The sequence below is a fragment of the Bremia lactucae genome, assembly GCF_004359215.1.
Source record: "Bremia lactucae strain SF5 chromosome Unknown BlacSF5_NotPlaced_182_SHOA01000115.1_669280bp, whole genome shotgun sequence".
NCBI lineage: Eukaryota > Oomycota > Peronosporomycetes > Peronosporales > Peronosporaceae > Bremia > Bremia lactucae.
In genome coordinates this window covers 439,560-462,925 of record NW_027152195.1, presented here as the reverse complement: position 1 = coordinate 462,925, position 23,366 = coordinate 439,560, and the positions used below count along the sequence as shown (strand labels likewise).

General features: G+C 45.8%; 1 protein-coding gene across 1 annotated transcript; it reads right to left on the bottom strand.

Moving 5' to 3' along the window:
• Positions 1–1,515: 1,515 nt before the first annotated feature.
• CCR75_005197 (uncharacterized protein) lies at positions 1,516–2,655 on the bottom strand (the record flags this gene model as incomplete). Its single annotated transcript, XM_067963279.1, has 1 exon — positions 1,516–2,655. One exon carries the CDS (start codon positions 2,653–2,655, stop codon positions 1,516–1,518), a length of 1,140 nt encoding a protein of 379 aa, XP_067816102.1.
• Positions 2,656–23,366: the final 20,711 nt, after the last annotated feature.

Here is a 23,366-nt window from a genome sequence, read left to right as displayed (position 1 = left end):
TTTTACGATAACTCTGAACACTACAAAGCAAACGCAGTTCTTCCTGTTACTAAACAAGGATTGAAATTTCAAGTGGTTCGAACAAATTGCTGACGCAGAGCCTAAAAGTTGACGAATAGCTGAAAGTACAACAGAATGTTCTTGTTTTGCATGAGAAAGATTTTTGTAAGATCGATCGCGCTGCAACTTCCTCAATTTTTGCAAGTGAAAGAGGAATTCTTACAATGGCACAAATGTGAACACAGCTCAAAACGTTTCGGGTCCTCCAACGCTTTTTTAAAACAGTTGTCTCGGACTTTACGACTATAAACTCTTGTGATGAGCTCGAAACGTTTTTAAATGAAAGCGATAGCGATCTTGAGAATGCGCCTTTGCCAGTCGAAACGGGTACTTCTACGAGACGAGGACCAGGTAAAGCAAATGTAGAATCAAGTGAAGACGATGATAATAAAGAAGATTTAAATCGTTTTAAACGCTACCGTATCAGCATGAAGAGTCGATCCATGCAGAAACGGCAAAAGAAGGAGGATTTGCATCTGCTAAATGTTGCTTTGATTTCAATAAGGATACTTCGGGGCAGCTGTCGAGCAGAGTTGCCGTGCCGGACTCACTGTCACGGACATCTCACATATGGAGGCATATACAAAAGCGCAAAAAGGAGCTATGCGAATGCTTTCATCCGAGCCAGCACTTCTTGCAAAGAATGACACTAAATCGACTTTGGCAAACAAAAACCACACGTATAATGATAAGGACGAACGCAAGCACAAACACAAAGAAACAAGAAGGCAAGGTTGGCTTTAAACAAAAGACGAGACTTCGAAAGTCGGGGATCAGTTCACGCTAGTTAAAGAAATGTCGAAATAAAAATGTACGTATTTGAACGAATCAACAGAAATGAAGAGAAGATGTTTTGAGCAAGTCGCGCTGAAAGCTCTTACTAAACGTTTGACGAACAAGTTTTTCCGCTGCACTCGCGATGCTGTGTCAGAAAATCGCCTGGATCTCTGAAAGAAGCTTTGGCTTGATTACTCAAAGAGGCATCTGCCACATAACTTATTACTTGTCTTTACTGGATGTTTTCGAATATAGTTTGTGATATCGAGCAAAGGTTCGAGCTGCTTTGACAACAACAGCTATTTTTTGTCACTTTTTGTTGCTTTCAAACACTTATGCGAGAAAAAAATTGCGCTACCTTTGCTTGGTATGAACTAATTATATGTTATTGGAAACTGGAGGATTATTTTTGGTGATTAGTGATTCCAATTTCTCAACTTAAATAGAATTGTCTCGAACTTACAAACCTGGCGAATTTGCCGAATCAGCAAAACGATCACTGCATCGAAATACAGAAGCGTTTTAATATCAGTGGACATTTGATACAGTGGACTCGTCTCATTAAATAATTAAGTGGCACAAACATTAATATAGTCATGTCGACCCATCGTAGCGACATCGAAGCAAACTTAACATGATTATTTCAGTGCACGAACTGAAAGATTCACAAGCAAGCCATCACGTAGTATTTTCCTGTCGACGCAATAACGCAAGCGTTCGCAAATTATAATCAAAAGAATACGCAAGTATCTGCCCTCCAACAGTGCTCGTTAATATTGTACTATCGTTCACCCTGCACATACTCGTAAACATTATTTTATCTCCAATTGCATGCGCTTCAGCCAACGGGGTAAGTCTTGCATCGTTCCAAATCTTCACCGTTCCGTCCTTGGAAGCAGTAACCGGTATCAAACGGTTCTCTATATTCGCACCAGAACTATTAACAGTCTGCGGCAGAAAGCAGCATGCAGTTGTATCTTGTTGATGGCCATGATATTCAATCACCTGCTTTCCCGTACGCCTGTCCCAGATCCGAGCCTCACAACCAACACCATTGAGTCCCTTACTGGATGTCAATAAGTAAGTATTGGTTCCCTCACCATCCGCCGCAATACTTAGCGGAAAATGAACAAATCCTCGTAGGGACTGGACGGGTACGCGTAGAGGCGTTCTCGGATCCCAGAATTTAACAGATAAGTCTTCGCTGCCCTGTGCAACTATTTTTTCTCCCGGCAACCATGTCGAGCACGTGATTACATTTAGCGAAATCGTATTTTTTACAGCGATATGACTCGTTGTTAAGTCCCAAAATATCGTCTGGGTGTCCCACCCTCCTGAGCACAACATTTGCTCGGCATCGTCTACAGCAACTGTCGACACATTTGACTGGTGGCCGCGCAAAATAGTCGCTGTCTCGGAAGCGGGTTTGTCGGCAACTGGAGTGATAGCCACGGTTGTGTCTCGAGAGCACGAATAGATCATCTGTAGTTTGTCTCTGACAACGACGCAATTCACCGCCCGACTGTGCGGCTTCCAGACATTTAAAGCGACGGTAGTGGCCAAGCGCCAATCAAGTCGCTGTATGGTGCCGTCCTCCCACCCCGTAAGACAATCATTTCTTAAAAAAGAGCTGTAAGTGACGCAATTAAGGGCCAAGTCACTCAGTTTAACATTTTTTGCAGTCGCCGCAGCCGTAAGTTTACCCGCCTGAGCAGAAGTTATAGCAATATTAGCCATCGCTGGGTCCACGTCGTCCACCTTCCATTCGTTAGATCGTTGAAGCGACCGATTGGCATGCCGGGAGGTGCAAGCGCCCATTTTTGCTCTTCGTGAGAAGTGTACAGGCAGGGCACATGCTCATGGGATAGCCGCAAAGAGCCAGCTACAGTCATTCCTATGTTATCTTATCTCTCGCTACTCAATAACCTCGGTTACTTGATGGATTTGGCCCTTCGCCGTTATCGATCCTATTGGGACCCGTATATATGGCTCTTAGTATGATTTCAATGAAAATATCAACCGAAATGGCGAGGAAAGTAAAAAATTAGGAAATGGTGGGAGGAATTAGGTCTAAATCCAAAAAACAACCATGGGCGGAGATCACGTTGCATTTTGCGAGCTACTTCAAAAGCATTAAGGTGCTCAGGTTTGGTAATGTCAAGCAAAGAAGAAAAAATACCAATTGCCTGGAGCTACTCGGCATTTGAAGATGCGATCATTTCCTCTTCCTCTGATACCTCCTCAGCATGCTCCTCAGCATGCTGCACATATGCTAGGTTCTCATCATCAGCCAATTCAGAGCTGCCTCATCCTTTTCAATGGGATTGAGGAGGATTATACCGACATGGCATTGCGCAATGGGAGGTGATGAATAGCAGCTTGAAGTTCTTGTCGTCCATAGCTGTATGTGGCACTTTCTGCTGTCTTCCGGGGCGTACCGTTACATTAATATTATTTCCTATAAGAGGAAATGAATAAAGAAGTAAAAAATTAGTATCTTAATAATTTTGACTTAATAGTTCCAATATTACCAAATTTGATAATATTGACGCAATAAGACATCAGATCTATTGATTCATTGATTTAAGTTTAAATTAACCCCGCCAATAGTCAGAAGACATGATTGTGCGGTGCGCAAGTAGGCGCCACACATAGTTAGCTACTGATATAATAAAGTCAGTAGTAGAGAGAAGATTGTTCCGCAGGAACATAGTATATTAACACAGTTTTACTTTTCTCTGCTCCTAAAGCCTTAGAATTTACCTTTAGTACCTAATACTTCTTAGCTACGAAGAACCCCCCTCTGCACGTCGTGAACGTGAAGTAGTCGAGGTGCCCCACCTTCACTGTAATCGGTAGCATACTAGCAAAAGGGTCCTCGTTACAGCTGGTAGCACTCCGTAGTCAGGTCAAAAGCCCACGCACTTTCTATCAAACATGGACATGTTGGATGGAAAAGGAGGGAGAACTCAAGCCTTTCAAGAAGGCTATCACGCAACGCGTGAAAGGCTCATTCATTTCTTAAGTGACTTGAATGGAGAGCGACCGAAAGAATGAGTTCAGTCGTAGACGGGCCTGATGTTGGCACACTCGGGGAAAGATGAACAGCATGCGGCCATAGCCGAATTCATGCAACATGAACTTGACGGGGCTCGAGAGAAAGTAGCCTTGCTTCACCAGCAAGGCTCTCAACACGCGGAGGAGGTGTTAAGAAAACAGAGTGCTTAACAATTGGAACTGTTGAGACAGCAGCCTGTAAATGCTGCTAGCAGGCCGACGCTTCCGCGTCGATCTGAAAGCTTATAAAAAGAAATCTCTAATTAAAACGCAGTCGAAGGGGATTCTTCAAAAGAATTCGTCGTATTAGACGACGCCATTGAAGCTCACCGCATCAATGATGATGCGACGAAAGTGGAATTTGGCATATCCAGCTTCACGGGACGAGGCAAATCTTGAATCTTACGGCTAAAGCTTCACGACTCATTGGTTTAATGTCGTATGAGAACTTTAATACCCGACTCAGGCAAATATTTGAGCCGCGACGTGCCGAAATCAGGGCTCGAGCCGAGCTTCTGGATTTGAAGCAGGGCAAGCGTGACCTTCACGCTAATTACCAGCATACACGATATCTGATCAATTGTATCGTGAGTCACCCAATTGATGAACAAACACAGGTAACTGTATTTATTAAAGGTCTTGCAGACGGTCCTGTTAAGACTCACCTGCTCCGGCTTGAACTAGAGTTGCTCAATCAAGCGATCTCTATAGCGAAACAGAGGACTTTAGTCCACTCTGTAGCCTATTGTCCTCCGAGACGACAAGAAAACGGAGCCCAGAACCTATGGACCACTCGATGTAGAGAGCGAGAAGCATTGCTCATAAAGAACAAACGATTACAAAATTGTAATCGCTTTCAAAAGCGGACTACTACGCCTATGCGTGTAGGGCACCACAGCCAGTGCCTAGAACCAGTGAGCAGAAAAAAACAATCTTCCGCTAGGAACTGCGGAGGACGCGGATCTGACGCTGTTGCAAAATCACAACGGCGAGGCGGATCGTAAAAAACGGTCGGGTTCAGTAGGTGCGGAGCGCCTTACTGATCCAGCAATGTCAAAAGAATTTGCAGGCTTTTTGACGAAAGTTGCTCCTCACACAAAACATTGTGCGTAACTGCCCAGGTGATGAGGATAACCCCATCACTTTAAAAAATAGTGTTAAAAAATTGCCTCTTTAGTCCTAGTCGATTGTGGGGCGTCGAACAATTTTATTCGATGCCAATCGCTAAAAGATCGCAGACCCAAGTTCGTTGAGCACGATATACCTTAAACGAGGATGACGCCGCGCCTATGTAACAGTAAAAAACGTGTGGTTAGTATCCAATACTCGTTAAAGGGTAAACAGTACGATAATGGTTCATCGTACTAGATTTGGATATCAAATTTGATGTCATCCTTGGATCACCATGGCTCAGAAAGAAGGAGCCATGTATGAATTGGCAGCAGCAAGCCGAGATGATGCCTGTCTCTTGTTCATCAGATGGCCAACTGATGAACGTCTTGAAGCGTCCGCAGGCGTGTGGATATTTTACGAATGAGTGCGATGGCCTCACTAATGTATCAGTTGTTTGGATGACTGCACAAGACCTCAGTGTGAATAGCCAACACACTGAGAGTTAGATCCCGACGGCTGTGCACAAGCACATGCAGCGTCGAAGGTCAACCATTGTGTCGTGGACATAGTTACCGACGGCATTGCACAAGCACATGTAGCGTCGAAGTTTAACCACTCGAATAAGTTGCGTGGTACGAATGAAGGATGCTTGCTTAGAAATTAACATCCAAGAAATTTGCAAGAGACAGTACGAAAGTCTTAATCGACTGATGCGTAAATCGTAGACGATCTCGCTGTGGTTGCGCAACCATAGCTAGAGGACGTTGGGGGGATACTCCCCCCAAAAAACTTGAGGGAATAAGTCCCCTGAAACCTGTGGTCAAAGATCCCAGGTTTCTTTGGAAATAAGCTCTAAGGAGGAGACTGAGACAATAAATGTCTTAGTAAATAACGGATCAAGTGTATGCGCCTATTTGATCTGAAGTTAATTCGGAGGTAACTCAATTGCCAACACTTGAACCGAAACAGTTCTTGCATGATCTGCGTAGGGGCAAAGTCAACCAGATCTGCGTACTTGTCACGGACGACAACTACGTGACCGATATTCGGTCGGCAATAGTATTTCCCGAGAACGAACGGGTTGTCAGCAGCTCATCGATGGACGAAAGTTTCCTCGATGAGAGGACTCGGATAGAACGTTTGACGTTCCAATCCTGGGAGTCTTTATAGGCAAATCCTTTATATAAGGATTTAATAGAATGTAGGGATGTCTTCCATGAATCAGTGCCGTGTAAGTTACCTAAGGATAGAGGCACTCACCCGAAACTAAATTGACCTAATCCCAGGTTCGAAGAAGTACTGTGTCATGAAGCAATGGCCAGTGCCTCGTGAACGAGCGATCGAAATTGTTTTTGCCGATCGCTTGGCAGCGGACCATCAATCTCTCCACATGGCTCTCCGACCTTCTGTGTGCGTAAAGCAACTGAAGGATGGCGAACTGTGCATGCGTTCAATTATTTGAACGCTGCAACGGTACCGGATCAAACCGATACCACGACAAGACATAATCATTGATGGTATGCCAAAGAGTACCATCTTTTCGTCAATGGGTCTGATAGATGATTTCTATCAGAGCCTCATGCGTAAGCAGGATATCCCGTTCACAGCAGTCAGCACCCTAAGCGGAATGCTATGGGAGTGGCTTCTTATGCCACATGGACTTGGTAATGCCCCTGCGACATCTAGCAGATGTGTAACCAATCTGTTAAGATCGGTGCGGGAATTCGCACCGAGCTATTTTGATGACGTTGCATACCATGAACAGAAAGTCGGACGTTGAAGTGCATCTTTGAACCTTCCTGTGCACGTCGTGTGCGTGAAGTAGTCTAGGCGTCCCACCTTCATTGAAATCAGTGTGGGTTGATTAATATAGTAGGAAAGGTATCATATATTCTTCTCCTGCGCCATTCAGGTCTACTTTGTCATTCAATGTGCATATCTGGGAAGACCGAAACCCTGCTTCTGATAAGGCCACTTGCTACGTGTGACGAGACTGAAATTGTTAACCAGTAGTATCGAAACCGCCAACGATTATGAACGAGGGGCGCCGGAAGCTTCAAACCGTCCAAGTAGACCACTTTGATGGACAGACCATCTATACCGGAAATGAACTTGTCACTAAACTCGGAGGGTACCTCGGTGGAGGAGCCGCCGGCGTCGTTGGTTGGTAACTTAAGTCGACACCAGCCCATAACCACTGAGTTGTTAGGCGCGGCTGGCGATATGACTTCGAATGGGGTACGGTGGCAGTATCTTCTGCAGTACCTCCCTCAAGAGCCTACGCATGCTCACGCAGCCATTTTGCATGATATTTGCTACTTTCGCACACGGTGACGCGCACAGAGGCATCCCAGTCGATAACTAGCGGGTTTTCAGCGTTCGTGACATGAAGTCTTTGAAGGCATGTTTCATGGAGTAGAGGTCGTATCGAGCTGACGCTGTTGAATCGCCGGATGCATACAGTATTTAAAGCGGCACTGACCCCGTAGCCAAGCGAGCCTAATTCGCCCTCAAAATCGTCCAAGTTAAACACTCCTAGAGGATGATTTGAAAACTCTTGTTCATAGCGAACGACACCTCGTTTCTTGCGAACCGGACGATTCATCCACTCTTCTTTTCCATCCCTACCAGGAATGCTAGATGCTCGTGTGGGAACACATCCTGTTGGCTGTTCGTGCCTTCCAGTTGTCGAATTTGGGCGAAGGTGGCGTTTGAGGGTCCATTGCCGGTCGTGCTTGGACATTTGGATTGTCTATAACCACGTTGTCAATTACGTGGAAGATGCCCCCGGTACCGCTTATCTTTGTCTTGCTTGCTGAGCTTTCGTCAAATGTAACACTTCGTGATTCGACAATTGAGCCATCAGTTGCGTTAATGAGTCTGAATGCCTTCTGTTGTTTTGCGTATCCTAGAAGATAGCACTTAGGCCTAGAATTGTCCAGCTTCTTTCGCCTTTCTATGGCGAGCTGTGCACAGCATACGGTGCTAAATGCACGCATGTGCTCTACATGTGGTTTCCGCTTGAATACCAGCTCAAAAGGACATGAACTTTTGCTTGACGAATTCGGCAGTACATTTCGTATGTCTGCTGCTCCATCGCTTCACACCAATAGCGCTTGTCTAACTCGCTGTCATTGAGCATACATCTTGTAATTTCGTTGAGAGTTCTATTCATTCGTTCAGCCACGCCATTTTGCTGTGGGTTGTATGGCACAGTAAACTCTTGCTTGATCCGAGCTGTTCACAGATTGTATCCATTCGAGCATTTCGATATTCGCCTCCATTATCACTACGGAGAACCTTAACTTCGCTCCTGGTATCGTCTGACTTCCTTGCAGAACTTCGCAAATGCTTCCGGCACTTGCTCTTATTTCGCATAGGATATACAGTGACATAACTACGCTTCATCATTATAAAAGTCACCATGTACCTAAAGCCGGATAATGAAGCAGAGGTTGCGCGCCTAAATTACGATTTCAGCATCAGAGTGCATCCCTTCGATGGGAGCAACTACACTTTGTGGAGCTTCAAGATGAGGATGCACCTCATGTCGAAGGGACTGTGCGCGGCGACAATCGTCGAAGCGCCCGTATCTACATTAACGAAGCAGCAGACAAACGCGGCAATTGTCCAATACCTCAGTGACTCGCAGCTTATGCACGTTGCAAGTGCAAATAGTGCGTGGGATGCGTGGATTGCGTTCGAAAGCTTTCATCAGACCCAGGACATGGCGAATCGACTCTAGCTCAAGCAGAAGTTTTTGCGCTTTACCAGTACACGTCCCTCAGGATCAGCTAGCATGTCATGGCTTTAGAAAAGCTCGTGCTTGAGATGAAGAGCGCAGACTGTGGGCCAAGTGAAGAAGATGTATGCGCTACTATGCTTCGGGGTTTGCCCACTAGCTACGAGAACCTTGTCCGGGCATTTCGAATGTCAATCGAGTCATTGAGAATTATGGATTTGGTGAGCAAGCTCTTCGATTAAGAAGTGCGTCTGAAGAATTCTAGGCGTATCGATGAAACAACGGCGCTGCTAGCCAGCAGTAAGAATTTAAAGAAGCCGGGTGGAGAATAAAGGCAGTGTCCGGGACGTGCTTTAACTGTGGCAAGGCGGCCATTACGCGAGAGACTGCCGATCTAAAACGCGTGGGTCGCCGAGTGACGAAGATCAGACTAATGTTGCATTTCATGCGGCTGAATCGTCAGCAAGCGGCGCGTGGGTTTTCGAGAGCGGGGCTTCGACCCGTACGTGCGAGGACCGCGAAGCCTTTGTGGAGTACATCGCGTTAAAAAACTCGCAGAGTATTTCAAGCGCGAAGAAGAGCGCAAATTTTAAAATTTCTTGGTCACGGAACAGTTGCGCTGCGTGTTCGGTCGGGGAGCTGTTGGATTAACGCAACTTTGGAGAGGACAGTAAATGTTAAGGATCTGAACAAAAACCTATTTTCAGTATCAGCGGCAACTGCACGGGGTATGATTATTGAAATGACCAAAGACAAATGCGTCGTGAAGTCAGGAAGCAAGACTGTGACGACAGGATTGAAGAGAGGCAAACTCTTTTATCTAAAAATCCACGTCGAAGAAGAACGCCACGCTGCTTTTAGCGAATCTGATGTGTGGCATCGAAGACTTGGTCACGCCTCGTACCGAACAGTAAATAAAATGATTAAGGACGGCCGTAATAGCAGTGCCAAGGTTGAGACAGAAGGCGTTTGTGAACTTTGTGCTACAGCCAAACAAGTCAAGAAGACATTTCAAATAAGCGAGGCGGTGCTGGAAGAGAGGGAGAGTATGCGCTCAGATAGCGTCGTAGGCTCGGACGTTCTTGGTCCAATTACCCCAGCTTCATTATCCGGCTTTAGGAACATGGCGACTTTTATAATGATGAAGAGTCGCTTGGTCATGGTATATCCAATCTAATCAAGAGCGAAGTGCCGGAAGCATTTGCGAAATTCTGCAAGGAGGTCAAGATGATACCAGGAGCGAAAGTTAAGGTCATCCGAAGTGATAATGGAGGCGAATATCGAAACGCTCGAATGGACACAATCTGTGAACAGCTCGGATCAAGCAAGAGTTTACTGTGCCATACAACCCACAGCAAAATGGCGTGGCTGAACGAATGAATAGAACTCTCAACGAAATTACAAGATGTATGCTCAATGACAGCGAGTTAGACAAGCGCTATTGGTGTGAAGCGATGGAGCAGCAGACATACGAAATGTACTGCCGAATTCGTCAAGCAAAAGTTCATGTCCTTTTGAGCTGGTATTCAAGCGGAAACCACATGTAGAGCACATGCGTGCATTTGGCACCGTATGCTGTGCACAGCTCGCCATAGAAAGGCGAAAGAAGCTGGACAATTCTAGGCCTAAGTGCTATCTTCTAGGATACGCAAAACAACAGAAGGCATTCAGACTCATTAACGCAACTGATGGCTCAATTGTCGAAGCACGAAGTGTTACATTTGACGAAAGCTCAGCAAGCAAGACAAAGATAAGCGGTACCGGGGGCATCTTCCACGTAATTGACAACGTGGTTATAGACAATCCAAATGTCCAAGCACGACCGGCAATGGACCCTCAAACGCCACCTTCGCCCAAATTCGACAACTGGAAGGCACGAAGAGCCAACAGGATGTGTTCTTACGCGAGCATGCGGCCTTTCTTCGTTTTGTGGCATAAACGCTGAACGTAACTGGCCTTTGGCCTTAAGTTTGGCGAAATCGAAGCGAAGCTTCCTGTCCAAATGTTTATCAGCCACATCTGCAGGCTCTCTAATATACCAAATGCTGCGAAGACGGCTGGACCGATGGACCCAATTCTCAAATGAAACGTCGTTTTCACTTCTTGATTCGTTGGAAACAAAACGATCGTGATGAGGTCACCGAAGTTTCAAGGGCTTGATCACGTAATCGCGTCAGATACTGACTTAGCGTCATTACCTTTGGCGTAAGGTATCGCTCATGAAGAACATCGCGAGCAGCGATCTCCTCCGGCGTCCTCGCCGTGGGACTGGAGATCCAGATGGCCAATTAGCACTCCTGGTAGGGATAGAGAAGAAGAGTGGACGGTGCGCCCGGTGCGCAAGAAACGAGGTGTCGTTCGCTATGAACAAGAGTTTCCAAATCATCCTCGAGGAGTGTTTAACTTGGAGGAACCTGAGGCGAGTTCGGCTCGCTTTGCTGCCACTACACTAAAGAGAATGATAAGGAGAAAGCAACGTCATATACAGAGGTGATAACGAGCAAATACAAGAGCCAGTGGCTTGAAGCAATGGAGAGCGAAATCAAGTCACTAATGATCACAAGACGTGAAAGCTACCGAATATGCCTCAAGGAAAGAAGGCGATTGGGTGCAAGTGGGTTTTTCGGATAAAGAGCGACCCGAGCGGAGCAATTATCAAGTTTAAGGCGCGACTTGTTGTTAAAGAATTTACCCAGCGTCCTGTCATTGACTACGGTGACAGGTTTGCTTCAGTCGCTCGAAAGGAGTCGATAAACGCTGCACTAGCGATAGCGGCAGCAGAAAATCTTGAAGCGGAGAATGTTGATGTTGACAGAGCTTGCTTGTACGGCAGAGTGGACGAAGAGATATACATCGATAGCCGGACAATTTTAAAGACCTCTCTTGTTCAAATAGGAAGTGTCTGCTTGGAAAGGCGTTTATGAAACTAAGCAAGCTGCGCGGCAATGAAACAACAAGCTGAATCAACACTTAGAAAGCCAAGGTTTTGATCGCTCCGCCGCAGATCCGTGCGTCTACGTTCAGTCAGCAGAGGAATACAGTTTTTTTATCATAAATGTCGACGATTGGATGCTCTTCAGCAGAAAGGAGGAGCATGTTGAAGCGATAAAGAGCGCGTTAAACATTGATGTCAGTTTTAAGGAACTTGGCGAGCTAAAATACTGCTTGGGAATTGAGATACCTCGCGGCTCGAGCAGCAAGGTAATCAAGATTGACAAGCGTGCATATATCAAGCGACTTGCAGAAAAATTTGGCATGGAACACGGCAAAGATGTACATACTCCAGCGGACAGTATTTCAAAATTTGTCAAGCCAGTACAACAGAAGGCTTTCGTATCAAAGTTCCCTTATCGTGAGCTTGTGGGAGCGCTAATGTACGTGGCAACTTTCACTCGACCAGACATTGCACACGCCGTGGGAGAGGTGGCTAAGTTTTGCGAGAATTACGAAAAATCGCACTGGATTGCAGCGAAGCGGATTCTAAAGTTTCTGAAGACAACGCAAGACATTGGCATATCGTTCGACGGCGCTAACAAGGATAGCAAATTGGCTTTGCTGATGCTTATTGGGCTGCTGATATGGACACGCGACGATCGATAAAACTTTGCAGTGTCGCCATCCTCGAAGGTGACGAGGACTGCCGTTCATCATTTAGGTCCACCACTTTCGTAATACGTACGACCTCCCGATCTTTGGCCAACTTTGCCACTTCGGTGTCGCCGTTGCCGTCCAAGAATCCATTACTCAGTGTGTGGTTAATTTGCACGCGCTTCACGGAAGCAGAAGCTGGTTGCAGTTGAGGCAGTTGCAGTGGCATTTACGTGAAACATCCCATAAAGCGGAACATTTAGTTAATTTGGAAAATCGGGAATAGAAAGACGAAAAAAAGGGTGTAAATTTAATGAAGATGTGTGATTATAAGAATTTGCAGAAGGGTGTGAATGTAAGGAAAAAGGGTGTGAATGTAACATTTCCCCAAAAATATTTTTAGAATATACTTTTATTAAAAATCGTATGTAATGACATTTTGTAGTAAAATTCCATATTATTTTTAATAGAATTAAGCGCAACCATCACATCGGCTATGAGTCGATTGCTATGTTTAGACGATGTAACGGGGCACCTTTCACTAGTACTGATCAGTATTAGTTGACCTTACACTGGCTACAGTGTAGGTAAAGTGTTTCGAAACTTCACGTTCGCATAGTTACAGAGGAAAGCTTCTTATGAAGCCAAGGGTCTTTAGCTTGAAGGTCTAGACTAAGGCTTAGGGGGGGTTGTATAGATTAAAAGTTAATCTAAACTAATATATATAGTTTCCTACGTAACGATCTTCAATCTACTACTGAACTTATTATATTAATACCTAACTAAGTATGGCGCCTTTTTGCGCAACGCACAATCGCGTCTTATAACGATTGGAGGGTTTAATTTAGACTCAAATCAACTAATCAATAGAGCTAATGTCTTATTGCATCGATATGACCAAATTTGGTAATATTGGAACTATTTAAGTCAAATCTAATAAAGATACCAATTTTGTACTTTTTTAGTTATTTCCTCCCATGGAAAATATTATTTATTTATCCTCCTATAGGAAACAATACTTATGTAACGGGACACCCCGTAACATCCCCCCCTAGCCAACAGCCACTTGAGTAACTGATGTAGGGTGTCAGAAAATACTATTATGTCTCTCCCTGTAATTTTGCACTATTGTTTTTTTATCAAGATACCGATTTTATTTGCAATATTGATTTGGACCAAAATCAACATGGCGACAATTAAGTCTGTGCGCGTGGCCCGTGAGGCCGCAAAGCTGGCAGCTGCACGGAGAGTGCAGATGTTGGTAATGCAAATGTTTAAGTTGACGCTAGTGCGTCTACTGTGGGGGATGCGTCACCTCCTACTCCCATTGGAGGTGACTGGAATTTGTCATCTGTCTCGATGACATTGCAGGCCGCCGGATCGCCCGGGCTGAGTCCGTTAAATCTTTGGGCTCTTACATGACGACCAGAGAGGTGATGACGATGTTGTTCGACTCGTCGGATCTCTTCGGTGGGGGAGGCATCATCAGATGACTCCTTCGGCGATGACCACTCTGGGGACAATAGTATGCGTCACCAGTAACTAAGTAGTCGCGAAAGGAAGGGTGCTAGCTTGCATCACCAGGAAAAAAAGTGATTCTAAGGATCACCCAAAAGGCCAGATTAACGATAACGTTAATATGAGCCAACAGGAGAGGAACCGCCATACGTTGTGGTTCGCTCCTGAGAAGAGGCATTGGTTGCCCTCTAAGGATAATTTAATTCGTTGGTCTGGTATGACCAACGATCGAAATCATATTCCGTTATTCGACTCATCCAGGCTTCACAAGCCTGGTAAGGATGCTTTATGGATGCCTCGTTTCGGCATCGATGGTACTCTTTTTAAAATTATATAAAAATTTAAATTTAAAAAAACGTGCAGAGGATGTCAAACCTTTGTTCCAAGCTCGGACAGCCTTTCTACAGAATGTGCAAGACATAGGCCGTGAGGTCTGGCTTGACAAGCTTAATGCTTTCCGTGAACGGTTCGAAAAACGGACCGTAGTCGGTGCACCCTATAAGTTGCACCGTTTGTCTAGAGAGGCAGGAGTCCGTTGCCTCTTATGTGGGGACTCATTTCCATGCTGTTTTAAGGGTGCATATTATGCACCTATCGAGGCATATTTCCTTAAAGATTCTCATTCGATGAAGCTCATCTCTTACGAGATGCGTCAAGGGATTGAGAACCTCCAATCCTTTTACGAGCGCGGGAAGCGCTTGTTCTCCGATGGACCTACTGTCGAGGAGGATGGGTCTCGTAGTACTGCAAGACGAGACCCGGAACGTCCAACATCAGTTGGGAAGAGGTTCCCAACTATCATGCGAGGGTGGACACTCTCGCCAACCAACGAGATAATTCGTTCGAACTATCTTTACCTCACGGTGGTTCTTGAAACTTTCAACAAGAAAACGCTTCTCAACACTCGAATCCGTTGATGTATGTGGAGGGGGAGGAAAAATTGGGTTCGCCTCGTTTGGCAACCCCGAATCAACATCGTGATTTGGATCACACCCTTTATTATTGGTGGGAGGACATTGATCATGAGCAATCCCGTCGTCGCCGCGAGTTAGCGGTGACGCTTGATAATGTTTCCCGTGACCAGTTGATAAATTGTGCGCAGGTTGCGACTGATCAACTGGCAAACGAAAGGGGACACATCAGATTCTTCAAAACGAGCTGGTGACAGCTCGTCAGAAGATCTCTTTCTTGGAGGAAAGAGCGGATCGTCTGGTTCAAGATAATCAGAATCTGTTCCGAGGCAACAAAGCTTTGCTCCGGAAAATCAGGCTTTGCGGATGCTCTAGGCCGTTCCAATGTAATCTGAAATTGGAAGAAGCCTCGTACTGATGGTACGGACAAAGACGCCCATCATAAAATGTAGGATGCGTACGCATCTAAAGGGGCAGTTCGATTGTGTACGCATTACCTTGGCGATGTAGTACACGAAACGAGCCGGTATACCTGGGTAGTAATTTCTTACTGTCTACATTCATCGCTACATGTTTTGGTAGGTTTACCGTAGACAGTAGGACTAGGTCATTTATATTAAATGAAAGTATGTTTGCTCTTCCATTGCTATCGGTCGACCGCATCAGCGATGAAATCCTGTACGAAGCTGACCACTGCTTCTCTAGCCGACAGGAAACCACCTGCTGAGTCGGTTTTATTTTTGTTTTTAGTGCGACCGGCTCGCACTGCGGAGATATCAATCTCTCTATTATTGAAAGTATTATCGTTCTCATTAATAATATTGTTTCGATGGTTAGTCTTACAGCATCGTTATCAAAGTCAGTAATAGCATAAATAATATTACTGAGTTTGTCCACTTCAATGTTTAGTAGATCAACATTGGTATCCTTCGTCAACAAGAATTATTATGGGTGTGGATGACGACACGAGGTGGGGATGACGAAACGAGGTGGGAATGACGACACGTGGTGTGTCGCCAGCAATAGGTTTGTCGTACAGTAAACCTTTGCGTGTTGAGTATCAATTTGTTGAGGATCTTGACAGTTCGACAATCCCTTTAAGGATTGTTGGAATGGACTTCCAAAGGAATCCATCAACCCTTTTAGAAGCCTTATCTTCTTGATAAGCTCTTCTAACGTCGTCGAGTAAGTTAACGACGGAACACTTATTATAGCGACAAAAGCCTTATGCTCACTGTTGAATTGCGCAGCCGGCTCAAAGTCGGGCCGGCGCGCAAGGCATCAACGATAACGTTGAGTCGTCTTGGTTTATACCCCACCGTAAAGTTATACTCCGCGAAGAAAGACAATCATCTCGCTATTCTTTGCGAGAGGTGTGGACTGTTTACGGCCGCGCGTAAAGACGCATGGTCCGTATATACAATGAACGGTCTATCTCCAAATAGATAGACCCTAAACTTTGCCAGTGCGTATTTTATGGCAAGGAATTCCTAGTCATGCATTGGAGAGTTGCGTTCAGATGGATGAAGCGACGCGATTGATAACAGACGACGCGCCCTGCGCCGTCTGTCATACTGCATTAACGCACAGCCGATTGCAAAATCGCTGGCGTCATAGACCACATGAAATGGTCTGTCTTGGTCCGAAACCGTCAGGATTGGCGATTGCATCAAGCTTTGCTTGATACACTCAACGGGACGCTGGCAATTAGCGTTCCATGACCACTCTACATTTTCTTCAACAAAGAAGAAAGATATACTGTCATTTCGGCTTAATTGCATGAGTGCTTGTGCAAGTACGCCGCTAAGCCAAGGTACTTTCTAAGTCCCTTTACATCGACTGGCACAGGCCAATCTGTAATCGCCTTGCTCGTTTCCAGATCCGAGCGTACACCGTTTTAGCCACATCCATCCAAGCAGTCGTATTTCGCTTGCACGAATATACACTTCTTGAGACTTGCATACAACTTGAGCTTACGGATAAGCGTAAGAACCTTGAGGACGTGTGTACGAAGTACTTCAACGTCCGACTTTCCATCCATGGCTCTACTATGAAGAAGACATCATCAAAATAACTCGGTGCAAAATCTTGCACCGATCTCAACACATTGTTTACACATCTGTTGAATTTCGCAGGGGCATTGCTAAGTCCCTGTGGCCTGACTAGGCGGTCCCACAGCATATCGCTTGGAGTGCTTACTGCTGTATATGGAATATCTTGTTCACGCATAAAATTCTGGTAGACTCCATCCATCAGATCCATTGACGAAGAGATAGTACTCTTTGACGTACCATCAATGATTACGTCTTTTCGTGGTATCGGCGCTCGAGCCGGTACCGTTGCAGCGTTCAATCTATTGAACATGTGCACAATCCGTCATCCTCCTGTTGCTTTACGCATACAGAAGGTCGGAGAGCTATGGGGGGCAGTTGATTGCCTCACATGGCCCGCTGCTAAGCGATCGGAAAAGAATTTGTCGATCGCTAATACTTGTGCACGAGGCAATGGCCATTGCTTCATGACACAGCACTTCGAACCTGGGATTAGATCAATTTCGTTTCGAGTGCCTTTGTCCTTAGGTAACTAGCACGGCACTGATTCAGGGAAGACATCCTTAAATTCTATTATATCACTATATAAAGGATTTTACTACAAAGACTCCCAGGATTGGGACGTCAAACGTTCTAACCGAGTCTTCTCATCGAGGACACTTTCGCCCATCGATGAGCTACTGAGAACCAATTCGTTCTCAGGAATACTATTGCCGACCGGGTTTCGGCCACGTAGTTGTCATCTGTGACAAGTACGCAGATCTGCTTGACTTTGCCACTACGCAGATCACCAAGAACCGTTTCGGTTTTAGCGTTGGCAATTGTGTTATCTCCGAAGTTAACTTCGGAGGCGCTATTAGATCAGGCGTATAAGCGCCTACAATTGATCTTTTGTTTACAAAACATTGTATTGTCTCAGTATCCTCTTTCAAACTTATTCCCAAAAGTACCTGGGATTTGACCACAGCTTTCCGGGACTTATTCCCAGAGATTTTATCTGGGGAGTATCCCCCCAAATGCCTCTAGCTGTGGTTGCGCTACCACAGCGAGATCCTCTACGATGGACTCTCCAGTCGGTCTAGGACTTTATCTGGTGCTCTTTCGAGCTTTACGCGTATTGCGTAGGGGGCAGGCCAGACATAAATGTTTCATGTTTTCGCACATACAATATCTACGAATGTTCTCATGCTATTCCACCGCTAGTGCCTGTTCTCCTTCCTCGACGAGGTTTAGATCCATCAGTTCTGGTCTACTAGACGGTATCCATGTGCTCCAAGAGCTTGTACGGTAAGCAGGCGCGCTAACACGAGCAGACTTAAAAGTTGAACTTAGCGCAGCGCTATGGCAGCTGCCTCTTTGAAGTAGCAGGATGGGATCGGAGTATATCCGTCCAGGCAACGCCCTCATTGAGACCCCCCATAAACACTGTTGCGACAATTACCTTTTGCACCGGGCCTTGATGCATAGATGCAATGAGAGTTCTCAACTCCTGGACAAAGTCTCCTAGGGCTCGTTTACCCTGTTGAGTCGCTATGAGCCGTGATCGCATGCAAAAAGCCTGATCAGGCGTGCAAACATGCTGGTTATTTGCTGTTTCAGTGAATCCCATGAGGAAAAAGTGTCGTTTATGGACGTGCTGCACGAGAGTGCTCACTCCGTGGTTTAACCTCCGAGTTTGGAAATGGCCATAGCCACCTTTTGCCGTTCTGTTAAGAACAAGGCGGAGTCAATAAAGACCTCCATCTGCTTAATAAAAAAGGGAGGTTTTCTCCCTCTTTTCCCACAAATATATTTACATTTACAGCAAGATGGCAAGCCTTAAGCTCTGATTCAGGCACAGAGATGAACCGAGTTAGCATAGATGCCGCAAGGTGATCCTGAACCTGTCCAATTAGGGAGGATTCATATCGCAACGGCGAGGCGGATTTAAAAAAACGGTCGGATTCAGTAGGTGCGAAGAGCCCTACTAATCCAGCAACGTCAGAAGAATTTGCAGGCTTTTTGACGAAAGTTGCTCCTCACACGAAACATTGTGCGTAACAGCCCCATCACGTTGAAAATGAAGTGTAAGAAATTGCCACTTTACTTCTAGTCGATTCTGGGGCGTCGAACAATTTTATTCGATGCCAATCGCTAAAAGATCGCAGACCCAAGTTCGTTGAGCACGATATACCTCTAACGAGGATGACGTTGCGCCTAGCAACAGGCGCATCTGTAACAGTAAAAACGTGTGGTTAGTATCCAATAATCGTTAAAGGGTAAACAGTACGATAATGATTCATCGTACTAGATTTGGATATCAAATTTGATGTCATCCTTGGATCACCATGGCTCAAAAAGAAGGAGCCATGTTTGATTTGGCAGCAGCAAGCCGGGACGATGCCTGTCTCTTGTTCATCAGATGTCCAACTGATGAACGTCTTGAAGCGTCCGCGAGCGTGTGGATATTTTACGAATGAGTGCGATGGCCTCACTTGTGAATCGGTTGTTTACGTGACTGCACAAGACCTCAGTGTGAATAGCCAACACACTGAGAGCTAGATCCCGACGGCTGTGCACAAGCACAGGCAGCGTCGAAGGTCCACCATTGTGACGTGGACATAGTTACCGACGGCTGTGCACAAGCACATGCAGCGTCGAAGTTTAACCACTCGAATAAGTTGCGTGGTACGAAACAAGGATGCTTGCTTGAAAAGCAACATCAAGAAAGTTAAAAAAAAAACCGTCTATAAAAGACAGTATCCGGACCTATACCAGAAATCTGGTACGGTGCGGGAAAACGTCGACACCCAGTAGGTGCAGGACGCCCTACTGGGGAAGACCTAGGCTTTGTTGAACCTGTAGGATGTGAGATTAAACAGGCGCTAGGCCCAATTGGCTTGGTGTCTAATGGCTTTGGGCGTGAGTACAAGGCTGGCTTGTGAGTCGCTTGGTGGGATGTACAATGTACAGTGCACTTGACTTAGTCGATGGTTATCACCAACTGCTCATGCGAGCTAGCGATGTCCCGCTTCCAGCGTTAGCACCCCAAGCGGTATGCAATGGGAGTAGTTATTTATGCCAAAAGGGCTTTTCAACGCCCCGGCAACATTTAATCGTCTAGTGACTCAACTGTTCCGCCCTCATCGAGGTTATGCACAGACTTATTTTAAGGGCATTTTTGTCCATAGTGGTGCGCAGCAGGGTCGGTCGGATTTGGATAACCACTTAAACCATTCGCGAGCTGTGCTCGAGTGTATGCGCGTGGATACACTGTATGCCAATGCATCTAAATGCATTTTTGGCGCAGAAGAAATTTATTTTTAGGGTGCTTTATCGGGAAGCGAGGCTTTAGAATGGATACCGCTGAGGTAAAAGTCATAGTAGATTGACCGGTCCTAAAAACCAAAAGGATTTGCGTAAGTGGTTGGGTCTCGCCAATTATTTACACAAATATAACGAAAAATTCGCTGATATGGCTAGGCCATTATCTTATCTCCTTAAAAGGATACAAATTGGTGCTGGACTAGCACAGAGCATAATGATTTTCAAGTAGTGTAGGATAGTCTTATCCATGCCCCGATTCTGGCACCGGCAAATCCAAATGCGCATCGGATTTTGCCATTGGCAGTACTCTTTTACAAGCAGATGATGCTGGGCGGGAACGTGTAGTGGCGTTGGAGTTTAGATAGCCTAAGACTGAGAATTAAAACTAACCAATTTATGACAAAGAGCTACTTGCTATGGAGTATGCTTTTGTCCAATTCAGAGTTCATCTTCTCGGCTCTAAGCCGTTTGTGATACATACAGATCACGCGTCTTTACGCACTGCGAATAAGTCGCCCCATCTCTCACAGAAAATAGTCCGATGGCTATCCTTCTTCGCCAAATACAACTTCGAGGCGAAGTAAAGGCCTGGCAAGCAGAATGCTTTGGCTGATGCGTTATCGCGCAGGCCGGATTATGAGTTCTCTCATTTAACGACTAAAATGTCGCCTACAACTGAATTAATCGTTCGGCTTACGCCCAGGATGAACAGTGTGTAGCGCTGCTACGAGCTGTAAAGAGCACTGAATCAGGCTCTAAATTTGTCGGCACGTTTGCGTGCAAGGTTACATCGATTTTCTATCGCTAACGACCTGTTGCTTTATTGCACGGACGCTGCAGATCCTCCGCGCGTCGTTGTTCCTCATGATGAGGATTTGAAGTATCGACTCCTCTATGAGACACACGATACTGTCCTTAGTGGTCATCTCGGTAGAGAAAAGACCTACGGCTCTGTAAGCCAGATTTATTGGAGGCATAACTTTACGAATGGGTCAGCACTCATGTTCGCACATGCGAAATTTGCGAACGGGTTAAACCCTCGGCTCATTCTGCTACACCACTGGCAAGTCTGACCGTACTCAAAAGGTGTTGGGAGTCCATTAGTATGGATTTTGTTTTCGGCCTACCGAATGATTCGGCCGGTTACACCGGCATAGTGGTATTTGTTGCCCGGTTGAGCAAAATGGCTCATTTAGCGGCCATCCCGTATACTATTGATACCTCTCGCACCCTAAGCAAGAATCATGCCCATCAAGGCGCTGTTGGTAAATGCTCTCAGTGTTGGAATTTGGGTTAACTCGCTCTGTCTATGCCTCTACAGCCTACACTCTGTTCTATGTCAGCGGTATCACCCACCCACGCGTTCCGTTACCGATACCACTACGTGGCTCAGGGCTTGGTGGAGGAGAATTAGCCGATAGGCTTGCTAATATCAGCCCTGTTACCATTTAAAAATAAGTAAGCGAGTTTCTCGCGACGCCATTTAGTGTCTTAAGACATGTACGTGACACGATGGCTGATAACCAAGACAAACAAAAAAAAACAAGCAGATGCCAGAGACAGAGACAGAAGCTGTATTAATTCTTATGCGGTCGGAGGCCAAATTTATTTGACGCTTAAAATTTACCTACTAACTGGACTTCCGCGGTCTACGAGACCAAATTTCGCCCGCGCTTTATTGGGGCATTTACGGTCGTGGCCAAGAAGGGCCTAGCTTACACGCTAAACCTTCCTAGAAAGGTTCGTACACATTAAGAATTCTACGTCGGCTTGCTTATGCCATATCGGAACCCTTCCATGAGGACTTGGAGGCGCTTGCGCCGAAAAAGGCGGCGAGACGCAGTCTGCTGCAACTGCACCAGGATGTCCAGCTGGCCATTAAAAGACGGTCTTGAACCGTCTCAAAAGAGCCTCTAACCCGAGCAACTCGCGAAGAAGTTGCATTTCGTGCTTTAGGGCATCAGATGCTTCCGTATAGATTTCAGCCCCTTTCCGCGCTGCTTACTGCGCGAGGGAACCTTCAGATTAACGTGGGGGATATTTTAAAGCGACGCCGTCGTAAGAGCCAATACCAGAATCTGGTGAAGTGGATGGGGTAACCCTCCTTTGAAAACTCTTGGGAGCTGTGCCCGTGACCTCTTGAGACGCTCTTTCACACTAAGTGAAGTGAATATGTATTCACTGTGAGCTTTAGCTTTCGCTATCTGCAGCTCGACGACGAGTTTGTCCCTGTATGAGGATTGCTCGCTCTTGCTCTTCATCGAGCGGTTTCGTAATAATGTTGGACTCAGGGTCTTGTGTCCTGCGCAATTCAGTTATCAAATCGGCGACACCACGGTCTGGAACGGATTTGAGGCACGTGTAAGAGCGGCGTTCTTTCTCCTGATCCTCCGATGGAATGTGGCTTTCATGTCCACCATTATTTCATCGTCGAGGAAATTGCTAAAACGTCTGGGACTCACGCTTAGTTGTCATGGGACAAAGGAAAGCAAATCCACAAACAATGTAGGCGGGCACGTCGTAATGCGGCCACGCTATACTTAGACACACAACCTAGCACAGCGAGGAAGCGGTTAAACCTGCTTCTCTTGCGTGCAGTGAGATAGTTGTGGTGGGCACGCAAGCGACCTCACCCAACACACTAAGTACTCTGGTTAAGTGTCGTCACGGGAGCGGCAATCCGTCTCCTCGTGCGCACTTACCAAGTAGGGAGTTGTTTACAGACTGATTAATATTTAATAGAATTAAATACAAATACCCATTTTTACCAATTAAATGTTATCTCTATAGATAACAATTAATATGTATTGCGAGCGTATCTTTCTAGATACCTCGCGTAACGGATGACGCTGGGCGTCATCCCTCCTAATGTGAATGCACACATGTGCATCACATCCACAAGGGTTGGTCACAAATGTGCACCACACCCGAGTGTTGGGTCTACTATAATTTAGTATTGACCATCCCCTTAAGTACACCAAGTGTACTTAACGGGGACTGTGTAACATTAGGGCAACTTTAGCCAGTTCCACCATACCCCCCTTTAAAAACGAATTTACATTTTATAATTCGTCAAAGCGGAGAGAGGAACTGCGAGCAGCTTTACGCATCGCTAGTTTACTTAATCACTCTAGCGACCTGTGTTTTCATACACAGCGCTAAAGATGCCACCTAAATGGGGCCACGTTGGTGGGTCGTCTGCGAAGACGCCCACTCAACCTCAAACTAAGCATACGCGCCGCG